The 13982-nt window shown below is 44.1% G+C and overlaps 1 protein-coding gene across 1 annotated transcript; it reads left to right on the top strand.

The window, feature by feature from the left end:
- Positions 1 to 1601: 1601 nt before the first annotated feature.
- Positions 1602 to 5286, top strand: LOC142489248 (uncharacterized). The gene is made up of 2 exons (XM_075589683.1): positions 1602 to 2547; positions 2614 to 5286. Exon 2 carries the CDS (start codon positions 2857 to 2859, stop codon positions 5002 to 5004), a length of 2148 nt encoding a protein of 715 aa, XP_075445798.1. The 5' UTR covers positions 1602 to 2547; positions 2614 to 2856; the 3' UTR covers positions 5005 to 5286.
- Positions 5287 to 13982: the final 8696 nt, after the last annotated feature.

Here is a 13982-nt window from a genome sequence, read left to right as displayed (position 1 = left end):
GTTATCAATTAGATTTATATAGCAATATTGGATAATGAGTATAATAACTAGGCATGTATATCAAATACCCCATAGATTAGAGGTTAATGTGTTTGATAATTTGCATAAATTCCTCCAACAAGGGAAATCTTCTAAATATATGGATCTCCCTATACAGTAGAAACAGCGTGGAAGAGAGCAACATGATAATCCAAACTAAATGTAGTATGGAGTTTAGAAATATATTTGGAAGTTTAGACCGGACATGTATCCTAGGTCACATGCATAACCAGCCTAGCAAGATTGCAGGGTTCAGCCAATCTCTCGACACTCCCCAATATAAATTGGGGGGGTGGGGGGGAAAAGGGAAGGATGGTGTAGTGTTGTGAATGATTATGTGTGTGAATATATATATATATATATATATATATATATATGTGAATATTGGTTGAGACTGAAGTGTGATATCAATGAATTGTAAATGAGCCCAAAGGGCACTGTGCTCAAATGTATATGTGAATAATATATAGTTATGTTTATAGCTATTAGTGGATGTTATATTAATTCCCCACTGTATTTGATGAATATTATAAGTGATAATGTGAATCTCCACATACAGTAGGTGTGAATTATTAATAATCTATAATTGGTGATCACGGAGGGAACATGTCAAGCACGTTCAACCCAGACCTCCGCGATCGCCCAACTTGTGAGGGGTGAAGTTCAAATATTTGAAAGGAAAAAAGGAGGAAGAATCACAATATAGGCAGATTAAGATTCAAATGACTGTGCTGACATCGATACAATCATTCAGGCCTTCTGGACTAAGTGTATTCAATTCGTAGATCCAGTATGTCTCTCTAAGATTAAGGAGTTTGTGCTTATCTCCACTCAAAAATGTCGAATTGATTGTATCAATAACCATGACTACTAGAGAAGACGGATCTTTGTTGTGCTTCAATTCGTAGTGTCAGGACAGACTGTGTGTTTTTAACCCGTGTATTATATTACGTCGATGTTCCAGGAATCGTATACATAGGGCCCTTTTGGTTCTACCAATATACTGAAGCCCACAGGGGCACATGATTGCGTAAACAATATAGGTGGACAGACAGTTGATATGACCTTTTATTTGATGTATAGATCCATTTGAATAGGATTGTCAGGATTGCCTAGACCTCCTGCCTAGCCATAGCTTCCTTGTCCACTGGGTGTGCTGCTGTCTTCTGTTGGCTCTGGGTTCCTCTGTCTGTCTGTCTTCTTGTTGCTCCTGTCTCTGTCCTTTATAGCTTGCTTCCTGTCTGTTGCTTTTGCCTTTGCTTGCTAGTCAGACTCCTACAGTATGCTCATGCCTGTCTTTGATCCTGACCTGTTTCCTGTACCTGTACCTGTATTTGAGTCTGCTCACAGTAAAAGCCCTTGCTAGTAATCTGGCTTGTCCCTGGTTATTCCTGCTCCCCGGTCTCAGTCCCTGCTCCCTGTTCTTAGTCCCTGTCCTGCCCCGCCTGTCCTGTTCCAGTCTCCTCGTTGCCGACTTCTGCTTGTACCTAACTTCGCTGCCTGCCACCTGCCTCGGACCCCTGCTTGTACCTGACTTCGCTGCCTAGACCTCCTGCCTCGGACCTCTGCTTGTGACCCCTACTACGCTCGTGCTGTTCCGGCCACCGAGATCCTACCCGCCACAGGAGTCTCCCGTGACAGAAAGCAAAGGCCACTTCTGGATCTCGCTGGAACACATTCTTCTTCTGCCTGCACCCTTTCCTGCCTGCTGCAGCAGACCACATCCGCATGGTTGAAGATAAGTACTTTCGTTTCTTTTTTGGAAATCCAAGTTGGGATTTTGAAAGGTTTTTTTGTCGTTGCTGCTAAGTGTTCTGCAAGAATTATTGCGTTCATAACGAAAAAACATTTTTTCTGAGACTAGAACTGTTGCTACCGACTATTGCAGCTTTCTTTGAGATGTTTATTTTTGCAAAGGTTTCTGCAGGGTTTTTTGTGCCTCTTTCTCCCTGAGAAGAATTCCCTTTTACAAAAAAAAAAAAAAAAAACCCTTCCTGCAGTACCTGTTTTTGCCATTTTCAGACTTTCATTACCTGGACAAGAATTGTCTCTGCATTGTGGGTGGGCCACTGCAGATTTTCAGACTCACATTTCTATTTAAGACGGTTACCTTGATTTACTGCTGTTCACAGGGTCTTCATTTCAAAAGACAAAAGTGCTCCCATTATTTTGTTGCTACATGCTTTGATTTTCTTGCATCTATAGTTTTTCATATGATTGGTTCTAAGGTGTCAGGTTTACCTGCAAGTTCCCCTAAAGTTTGTTTCTCTGCAACTTATGATATCCCTACGCCTGATATCAAAGGTTTCAGATTTGACTGCAGGGTTCTCTGTCTGATATTCCTATGTCAAAAGTTTCAGATCTAACTACAAGTTTTCTCTGGATTAGTTTCCTGCTGTCTATGATATTTCTATGCCTGATATCAAAAGTTTCAGATTCAACTGCAGGTTTTCTTTGTCTATATGATATCCCTACGCCTGACGCTTAAAGATTTAGATGTAACTGCAGGTTTTCTTTGTCTATATGATATCCCTACGCCTGATGCATAAAGATTTAGATGTACTGTAACTGCAGGTTTTCTCTGTCTGTATGATATCCCTACGCCTTATGCCTAAAAGATTCAGATATAACTGCAGGTTTCTCTGTCTATGTTTTTTCCTTGCATTTATAATCTCTGTGACTGATGTTAAAGTCTCAAAGGGTCAGCTCTCCTATCTTGTGTCTCTCTGTGTCTAATATTCCTGTTGTTCATTCTAATGCTTCTGCTTTAAAAACACATTTCCTCTTTACTGGTTTCTTGGGAAGTGTGGTTTAATTATGGCTCCCACTCAAACAGTCTTGAGCAGTAAATGTGAACACAGTACCACTGATTCTTCAGAACTTCTCAAAGCAAGGAAGAAGAAGAAAAAGAAGGGAGGCATTACTGTGGAAGTTGCAGAAGAAATTAAGACTGAAAATTTAACCTCAGAGTCTGCATTTGATGAAAGAGATATGCTGCAGCTTAAGGCAACTCACAGACGTATCCCAAGAATAGTGGAAGAAAAGAAAGATGCCCCTTCTCAGACGCTTCAAGCCGCACAGAAAGCGATTGATTGTCTTTATGAACGTTTAGATAAGGAGCAAGAGGCCAAGACTGCACTACAAAGCTGTCTATCTTCAGCAATTGCTAAGTGTGTTCTCCAGGAGAAAGAAAGAGAGCAGTTGGAGAGGGACAGGGTAATCCTGTCAAGTAAGCTGGAGAAGGCCTATGCTGATAATGCGCAGTACCAGAGTTTCATGGCTCAAGTTGGCGCAAAACTGGAAGCCTCTGAGGAGAAGAATTGCCACTTCAACACAGAACTACGTTCTTTGAGAGAGATCTTCGAAGGGTTAAATAGCAGTTTTGAAATGGTAACCCAGGAGTGCAAGAATCTCTATGTCCAAGTCAGTGAAGGAGATAAGAAGCTCCATGAATTAGGAGAGGAGAAGAAACAGTTGGCCCAGGAAAAGTTAGACGTGCAGACAGCACTGCAGAATGCAGAGAGAGTGCTGCAAGAAGAACGTGTCTCCCTGGAGCGGCGCACACAAGCAGAAAATATGCTGCAGAGTCAGCTGCGAGAACTGCGTACACATCTGCAGGACACCAAAGAGAAATGGGTAAATGCTGAAGAAAAGCAGCGAGTTCTGCAGGAAGAAAGTTTCCAGACTGCCTACAAAATAAGTATGATGCAAGATTATTTGAGTACCCAGTGTGTCCCCAAAGCACAGCATGAGGAGCTGAAGGCCACACTGAGCATAACCAGAGCCTCGCTGGAGGAAGAGCTAAAGCTAGCAGCTGAACACACATCTCAGCAGCTCACAGCGCTGATCGCTGAGCTCAAGACACAGCTTGCCAAAAAGGAGGAGAGAGAGAAGGTTTCCGTCTGTCAAGTGGCTGGCCTGACACAGCGCTATGAGTTCAAAATGGCCGATGCCTGCAAATTATTGGACCACACAGCCCGTGATAAGGTCCGGCTGCAGCTGGAGCTGGACAATGCCCGGAAGGAGTACCGGCAGCTGCAGATCAGAAATGAAGAAGATGAAACATATTTAAGCTTTACTCTGAGTCAGCTGGGAGATATGGAGTCGCGACTCAACTCCAAAGAAGCCGAACTGACAACTGCATTGAGTGGGAAAAGAAGTGCAGAAGGACAGCTTCAAGAGCTGAAAAATCAAATTGCTGGTCTTAATGAGACTTTAGGTGATACCACAAAACGGCAGTCACAAAAGGAGACCATGGAGCGTGAATTCTATGTTCCCACTTACACATGTGAAAAGTCTGCACCCGTCATTGATGCCCACATTCCTGATGTCCATGCCTCTGCAATGGAGTTGAACGTATCCATTGGGAAGTTCCAGATTCCAAAACTAAAAGAGATATATTGGTCACAAAAAGAGACCACGGAAAGTGAATATGTCCCCTCTGCCGCATGTGAAGAGCCTGATGTATCTGTGTCCGATGCCCCTGCTATGACGTTAGACGGATCCCTGGTGAAGTTCCTTGCTATGCCTAATATTCTTGATGCTGATGCCAACGCTCTTGCGATAAGGATAAATGCACCTCTCACAGATTTCCCATCAGCACTTGACGTACACATTAAGTTGGCCTTCCATCAAGATTTCCCTGAAGAGCCTGGAAGGTTGTCCGGAGTTGTTGCTGATCCCTATGTTCCTGCAAAACTTGGAGTGTTGTTCGAAGGCCATCGTGAGTCGGCCTTCCATCAGGGACACCTTGCTAAACCTGGAGGGTTGTCAGGAGGATCTACTGGCTTCTCTGCCCCTGCTTTTGGGTTGAACGCACCCATTTGGAGGTTCCTTGCTGCACCAAATGTACCTGTGGAGTACCCTCTGCCCACTGACAAGCCACCAGAGGTGGGTCACCTTGAGTCGCCATTTCATCAAGGCCTCCGGGAAGAGCCTGGAGGATCGTCCGGAGAACGCTCTTGAGAGGGGGGAGTAATGTCAGGATTGCCTAGACCTCCTGCCTAGCCATAGCTTCCTTGTCCACTGGGTGTGCTGCTGTCTTCTGTTGGCTCTGGGTTCCTCTGTCTGTCTGTCTTCTTGTTGCTCCTGTCTCTGTCCTTTATAGCTTGCTTCCTGTCTGTTGCTTTTGCCTTTGCTTGCTAGTCAGACTCCTACAGTATGCTCATGCCTGTCTTTGATCCTGACCTGTTTCCTGTACCTGTACCTGTATTTGAGTCTGCTCACAGTAAAAGCCCTTGCTAGTAATCTGGCTTGTCCCTGGTTATTCCTGCTCCCCGGTCTCAGTCCCTGCTCCCTGTTCTTAGTCCCTGTCCTGCCCCGCCTGTCCTGTTCCAGTCTCCTCGTTGCCGACCTCTGCTTGTACCTAACTTCGCTGCCTGCCACCTGCCTCGGACCCCTGCTTGTACCTGACTTCGCTGCCTGCCGCCTGCCTCGGACCTCTGCTTGTGACCCCTACTACGCTCGTGCTGTTCCGGCCACCGAGATCCTACCCGCCACAGGAGTCTCCCGTGACAAGGATGTAATATTCTCTGTCTTCTTTAAATGTTTGCACGTAAGGCATCTTGAGCGATTGCACAAGAAGTTGCCATTTTTTATATTCTTATTTGTTTGTGCAGTATTTTTAAATTTTTTCAGTCTACTGGATGCCACAATTGATTTTAGATTTCTGGCCTTCTGGAATACCACCGGTATTTTGGGTGGCAGATTTTTCCCTATGATTGGATCACTGAGTAGAATTTCCCAGTGTTTGTTTAGTATATTTTTAATTTTTTGTGAGGCACAGTTAAATTGCGTTATAAACTGAGGAATGCAAGACTGTTTTTTATCCATGGTATGCATCTTTTTGTTTCTTGATATTATATTGCCCTTTGACTGATCTAAAAGTTTTTGTCTATCTAGTTGGCCCACTTGTTTGAAAGTCTCCATGACCATATGATTGTTGTAACCTTTGTCTACAAACTTCTTAACTAGAGCGTCCCCCTGAGCCAAGTAGTCCGACTCAAGAGAACAATTTCTCCTGATTCTGAGAAATTGGCCCCTGGGGACGTTCTCCAGCCATTTGTGGTAGTGGTTGCTATTATGATGTAAGTATGCATTTGTTGACACTTTTTTGAAGAATGTTTTTGTTACAATTTCCCAAATAAATATCAGGTCGTCTATGAAACGGCCATAGAACACCAAGCCCGCCCCCAGCCTAGCTATTTCACAGACGACCTGATATTTATTTGGGACGGCGAACAGAAGGCATTGAGTGAGATCCTAACATCGTTCAATGACAATCAGATGGATTTAAAGTTTACCTTTGAAATAAATAAATATAATATCAACTTTTTGGATTTGGAACTAATGGTGAACAATGAGAATGAAATTGTAACAAAAACATTCTTCAAAAAAGTGTCAACAAATCCATACTTACATCATAATAGCAACCACTACCACAAATGGCTGGAGAACGTCCCCAGGGGCCAATTTCTCAGAATCAGGAGAAATTGTTCTCGAGTCGGACTATTTGGCTCAGGGGGACGCTCTAGTTAAGAAGTTTGTAGACAAATGTTACAACAATCATATGGTCATGGAGACTTTCAAACAAGTGGGCCAACTAGATAGACAAAAACTTTTAGATCAGTCAAAGGGCAATATAATATCAAGAAACAAAAGATGCATACCATGGAAAAAAAACAGACTTGCATTCCTCAGTTTATAACGCAATTTAACTGTGCCTCACAAAAAATTAAAAATATACTAAACAAACACTGGGAAATTCTACTCAGTGATCCAATCATAGGGAAAAATCTGCCACCCAAAATACCGGTGGTATTCCAGAAGGCCAGAAATATAAAATCAATTGTGGCACCCAGTAGACTGAAATTTTTTCAAAATACTGCACAAACAAATAAGAATATAAAAAATGGCAACTTCTTGTGCAATCGCTCAAGATGCCTTACGTGCAAACATTTAAAGAAGACAGAGAATATTACATCCTATTCAAATGGATCTATACATCAAATAAAAGGTCATATCAACTGTCTGTCCACCTATATTGTTTACGCAATCATGTGCCCCTGTGGGCTTCAGTATATTGGTAGAACCAAAAGGGCCCTATGTATACGATTCCTGGAACATCGACGTAATATAATACACGGGTTAAAAACACACAGTCTGTCCAGACACTACGAATTGAAGCACAACAAAGATTCGTCTTCTCTAGTAGTCATGGTTATTGAGGCAATCAATTCGACACTTTTGAGTGGAGATAAGCACAAACTCCTTAATCTTAGAGAGACATACTGGATCTACGAATTGAATACACTTAGTCCAGAAGGCCTGAATGATTGTATCGATGTCAGCACAGTCATTTGAATCTTAATCTGCCTATATTGTGATTCTTCCTCCTTTTTTCCTTTCAAATATTTGAACTTCACCCCTCACAAGTTGGGCGATCGCGGAGGTCTGGGTTGAACGTGCTTGACATGTTCCCTCCGTGATCACCAATTATAGATTATTAATAATTCACACCTATGTGGAGATTCACATTATCACTTATAATATTCATCAAATACAGTGGGGAATTAATATAACATCCACTAATAGCTATAAACATAACTATATATTATTCACATATACTGCACCGACACACTTTATTCGAGCAAATACCCGGTATGTACCTGGCAGATACCTGGAATGTGCCACTCCTCACCTCTGACAAGCCCCGTTGCGTTTGCCTTCCCAGCCTGGGTTCATGCCTGGCTGATGGGCGGCTGATCTGTTAAATGATAATGATTAGGATTTAATAGGCTGCAATGCTTCGCGTGTCTACCAGATGGCATAAATTCATGAATTGTAATGCAGTATATATATATATACTGTGCAGTATTGCAGCCAGCGGGAATAAAATGCTTCAATCCCTGCTTGGAAAATAACTCAATGCACTCGGGCAGAAAACAGTCACAAACCTCAATACACCCGGGTATACCCGAATTCGTGGGACTAGCCAAGCTCGAATAAAGTGTGTCGCCAGTGTACATTTGAGCACAATGCCCTTTGGGCTCATTTACAATTCATTGATATCACACTTCAGTCTCAACCAATATTCACATGTGTATATATATATATATATTCACACACATAATCATTCACAACACTACACCATCCTTCCCTTTTCCCCCCCACCCCCCCAATTTATATTGGGGAGTGTCGAGAGATTGGCTGAACCTTGCAATCTTGCTAGGCTGGTTATGCATGTGACCTAGGATACATGTCCGGTCTAAACTTCCAAATATATTTCTAAACTCCATACTACATTTAGTTTGGATTATCATGTTGCTCTCTTCCACGCTGTTTCTACTGTATAGGGAGATCCATATATTTAGAAGATTTCCCTTGTTGGAGGAATTTATGCAAATTATCAAACACATTAACCTCTAATCTATGGGGTATTTGATATACATGCCTAGTTATTATACTCATTATCCAATATTGCTATATAAATCTAATTGATAACATAAGAATAATTTGTAATGGACCATTGCTTAAATTCCATGATAGATTTTTTGATCCATAAAACAGCCCAATTATGATATATTCAGTTTATTTATTCATCATACCAATATAAGTTAATCAATTGTTCAGTAACTAATCAACTCTTCATCATTAATGTTTGTTATTAGATCTACCCTCCTCAAGCCATACCTATTAAGTGTTAACTAGTATTAATATCATCTCTGTATAATCAGTTCAATTGGGGTATTTTGATATCCCTAGATATACCCTGTGGTCCGTATAATCAAGTAAGGACACCAATTGTAAGTTTGATTTAATATTTTAATATACAAATACAAATATGAATGTCATTAATTTTATATTATGCCATTGTGTGTTGGCAGATATCTTTTTGTGGAGATCTATGATTAGGTGTTCACATATGTACACAATTTGATAATTTAGTTATGTAGATTGCCGACACACTGTTTGCCTGTTACTCAATCCAGCTAATTGGACTCGTGGGTGTATATATATGCCATACTACACACCCAGAGCCCATCCCCTGAAGAAGTCAGTCCATCTGATGAAACGCGTAGGGAAGGTGTGCAGTGTATCTTCCTAGACACTTGCTTTAGTGCTGTTCGGACATTATACCGATCCGGTATCATCTACTATCCATGTGACGTCATCCACTGGTGTGCCGCATCAACCATCCCCGGTGGGAACCAAAAGATCATCGTTGGTGTTGTACCCTGGGAGAGATCATCTGCGGAGTGCCTATGACGTTAGTTCCTGCATGCGGTGAACAACAAAGGCAGCATTGGATCCAGTGGTGTCACGGACTCATCTCAGCAGCAAAGCAGTGTTTCCTGGTCCTAGGAGCATGAGTATATCTCATAACATGCTTTTATTTGTTCTATGTTTGTGAGTTCATTTTATTGAGATTTTTGGGAATTAAATATATCGATTTTGCACAGTAATGCACTAGGATTTGGCGCTTCTTTTTCTTCTATTTTTCTATGCAGGTGGAGAGGGAGGTCGTTGTACCCTTTTAAAGAAGCTGCCTGTTTTTCCTGTTAGTGCTACATTTACTCCCCAAATACTGGACATATTGGTTTGGACTCTATAGGACTATCTGCATTGAGCAGACAAAGGAAGGTTCACAGCACCACGTATTTTATTTTTATTTTTGAATTGTTTGTTCATTAGACATTGATTTATATGCATTTTTGGTATATATCCATTTTTTAATTATATATTTTATCAATTACATTTTTATTAATTTATATTTATTTAACATTTAGTTATACCATTAATTTCTGGCAATTCACACAATAGCACAGTCCTCTATTGTACATATTATATATATATATATATATACACTACCGACACACTTTATCACACTGCGGCCAGATCCGCAAGCCGGGAGATTTCCCGGCTTGCTAGTGGCCGCCCCTCGGCGTGCCGCGCGTCATCGACACGCGTCATCGGGAGCCTGCACCCGCGTCCAGGGCTCCCCGACGGCGGCAGGGGGTTCCGGGGGACCCGGCGGACCCGGCAGCGGTAGGGAGAGCGCCCCGATCGGAGGGCGCTCTTCCGCTGCTTCGGCGCGTGCCCGTCACCCTCCGGCGCGCGCCAGGATACTGCTGCGGCCAAGAACGGGCAAATGCTCGAATAAACTTGGCCGCAGCAGTATGTATATGTATATATATATATATATATACAGTATATATATATATATATTTTGTTTCTTTCATTTTTATTTTATTTTTTCATGATGAAGCCACTGTACAAAGGAATGTGTGAAGGGTGGGTATGTGGCCAGGATAGCTTAACCCCTTAATTACCTTTGCGGTTAGTACCCGATAAGGTGATTAAGGGGTTCATTGATATGTGAATGTCATTGCAATGTATTGGCTATGTATTATTTTGGCCAAGGACCACAAGGATGATGCTGGCGACGGGGCCTTTTTATTGATGAGGTCAGTAGAATTTTCTTTATTTTACAATGCTAGTTAATGTGTTTAATAATGGCCAAATAATGTATTATCCCTATCTGGATAATAGTTATTTGGCACATTATTGTACTGTATGTGGTGGGGTGGGGGGAGGGGGTATTGGCCCCAAGGGCATGTGGTAGGACTCAATTGTGGGTAGTGGGTGAGGGTGGTTAGGCCTCAGGGGGTGGGGGGGTAGTGGGGGAGGGTATGTGGGTGATGGTATTTTAACCCCTTAATGACTGTAGCGGTTCATAACCGCTATGGTGATTAAGGGGTTAGGGGACATTACATTGGATGTTTTTATTCTTGTGTCTGTTTTGCAGAAGCGGATGGGGCATTAGCAGGATGAAGATGAGCATGGCCTTCATCGTGGCAGCCGGACATGGGTGAGTGCTACATGTATTTAGTGTATTTATTGTTCTGTATGTATTTTAAATGGACACATGCACTATTATCCATTTGTGGATAATAGTCATTGTGCCCATTACTATACTGTATGTTAGGGGGGTATACAGTAGGTGTTGTTGGTGTAATATAATATATATATATATATATATATATATATATATATATATATATATATATATATATATATATATATATATATATATATATATATATATATATATATATATATATATATATATATATATATATTATAGTGCTTGACAAATCACCCAAAAAGGTAATCGCCGAACCAAAAAATCTACTCGCCACCTAGTCCCGCCCCCAACCCTAGTCCCGCCCCCAACCCCACTTTAAAATAAAATATATAAATAAAATAAATGTAATAAATTCCTAGTAAGAGCAACATTCATTTTTGACATAAGTTTTTTTATTGTATTACATTATACTACAATTAGTCCTTGTTACGTGTGTGTGTGTGTGTGTGTGTGTGTGTGTCGGATCTAGAAATAAAAGCCAGGTGTGAATGACTAGTTTCCTGAACCCCTTAACCAGTGTCTGGATGACCCCGCTTCACAATATCTAAAGCAGCAATCCCGCCTGGGATCTTACCTGATCCGCAGTCCCTCAATGTCCAGGTACCCTCATTCCTGCAATGTTATACATTGGAGGGGATGTGTTCCCTACCTGTCTTCTGGGTTAGGGGGGATTCCGATGTCTTCCGTGTGAAGCTTGAGTCAAATCTGTAAGAAAGCAGTATAGGTTACTTCGGTGTAGTGTAGGGCAGTTAAGATATACTGTATAGGTAAATAAGAGATCCAGATCCAGAGTGTCAGACAGACAGCGTGTGGGTGAGAGAGTGTGAGACAGCAGAGTGTGGGTGAGAGACAGCAGAGTGTAGGTGAGAGACAGCAGAGTGTGGGTGAGAGACAGCAGAGTGTGGGTGAGAGACAGCAGAGTGTGGGTGAGAGACAGCAGAGTGTGGGTGAGAGACAGCAGAGTGTGGGAGAGAGACACAGAGTGTGGGTGAGAGACAGCAGAGTGTGGGTGAGAGACAGCAGAGTGTGGGTGAGAGACAGCAGAGTGTGGGTGAGAGACAGCAGAGTGTGGGTGAGAGACAGCAGAGTGTGGGTGAGAGACAGCAGAGTGTGGGTGAGAGACAGCAGAGTGTGGGTGAGAGACAGCAGAGTGTGGGTGAGAGACAGCAGAGTGTGGGTGAGAGACAGCAGAGTGTGGGTGAGAGACAGCAGAGTGTGGGTGAGAGACAGCGAGTGTGGGTGAGAGACAGCGAGTGTGGGTGAGAGACAGCGAGTGTGGGTGAGAGACAGCGAGTGTGGGTGAGAGACACAGAGTGTGGGTGAGAGACACAGAGTGTGGGTGAGAGACACAGAGTGTGGGTGAGAGACACAGAGTGTGGGTGAGAGACACAGAGTGTGGGTGAGAGACACAGAGTGTGGGTGAGAGACACAGAGTGTGGGTGAGAGACACAGAGTGTGGGTGAGAGACACAGAGTGTGGGTGAGAGACACAGAGTGTGGGTGAGAGACACAGAGTGTGGGTGAGAGACACAGAGTGTGGGTGAGAGACACAGAGTGTGGGTGAGAGACACAGAGTGTGGGTGAGAGACACAGAGTGTGGGTGAGAGACACAGAGTGTGGGTGAGAGACACAGAGTGTGGGTGAGAGACACAGAGTGTGGGTGAGAGACACAGAGTGTGGGTGAGAGACACAGAGTGTGGGTGAGAGACACAGAGTGTGGGTGAGAGACACAGAGTGTGGGTGAGAGACACAGAGTGTGGGTGAGAGACACAGAGTGTGGGTGAGAGACACAGAGTGTGGGTGAGAGACACAGAGTGTGGGTGAGAGACACAGAGTGTGGGTGAGAGACACAGAGTGTGGGTGAGAGACACAGAGTGTGGGTGAGAGACACAGAGTGTGGGTGAGAGACACAGAGTGTGGGTGAGAGACACAGAGTGTGGGTGAGAGACACAGAGTGTGGGTGAGAGACACAGAGAGAGGGTGAGAGACACAGAGAGAGGGTGAGAGACACAGAGAGAGGGTGAGAGACACAGAGAGAGGGTGAGAGACACAGAGAGAGGGTGAGAGACACAGAGAGAGGGTGAGAGACACAGAGAGAGGGTGAGAGACACAGAGAGAGGGTGAGAGACACAGAGAGAGGGTGAGAGACACAGAGAGAGGGTGAGAGACACAGAGAGAGGGTGAGAGACACAGAGAGAGGGTGAGAGACACAGAGAGAGGGTGAGAGACACAGAGAGAGGGTGAGAGACACAGAGAGAGGGTGAGAGACACAGAGAGAGGGTGAGAGACACAGAGAGAGGGTGAGAGACACAGAGAGAGGGTGAGAGACACAGAGAGAGGGTGAGAGACACAGAGAGAGGGTGAGAGACACAGAGAGAGGGTGAGAGACACAGAGAGAGGGTGAGAGACACAGAGAGAGGGTGAGAGACACAGAGAGAGGGTGAGAGACACAGAGAGAGGGTGAGAGGCAGAGAGAGGGTGAGAGGCAGAGAGAGGGTGAGAGGCAGAGAGAGGGTGAGAGGCAGAGAGAGGGTGAGAGGCAGAGAGAGGGTGAGAGGCAGAGAGAGGGTGAGAGGCAGAGAGAGGGTGAGAGGCAGAGAGAGGGTGAGAGGCAGAGAGAGGGTGAGAGGCAAAGAGGCAGAGAGGGTGAGAGGCGGTGATTGGGTGGGGTGACGGGGTGATTGAGTAGTGTGATGGGGTGACTGTGACGGGGTGATTGGTTGAGGTGATGGGGTGACTGGGTGATTGGGTGACTGTGACGGGGGACTGGGTGATTGGATGACTGGCGGGATGGGTGTCTGACTGGGTGGGTGACTGTGACTAGGTGGGTGACTGTGACTGGGTGAGGGTGACAGGGTGACTGTGACAGGGGAGGGTGACAGGGTGACTGTGACAGGGGAGGGTGACAGGGTGACTGTGACAGGGGAGGGTGACAGGGTGACTGTGACAGGGGAGGGTGACAGGGTGACTGTGACAGGGGAAGGTGACAGGGTGACTGTGACAGGGGAGGGTGACTG

The sequence above is a fragment of the Ascaphus truei genome, chromosome 3 (assembly GCF_040206685.1).
Source record: "Ascaphus truei isolate aAscTru1 chromosome 3, aAscTru1.hap1, whole genome shotgun sequence".
Classification (NCBI taxonomy): Eukaryota; Metazoa; Chordata; class Amphibia; order Anura; family Ascaphidae; genus Ascaphus; species Ascaphus truei.
Note: the sequence above shows the minus strand (reverse complement) of the source record. Positions and strands in the feature narration are given on the sequence as shown.

Bases quoted from the DNA above. Each gene is read 5' to 3' on its own strand.
- LOC142489248 (XM_075589683.1), top strand. From the start codon at position 2,857: ATGGCTCCCACTCAAACAGTCTTGAGCAGTAAATGTGAACACAGTACC.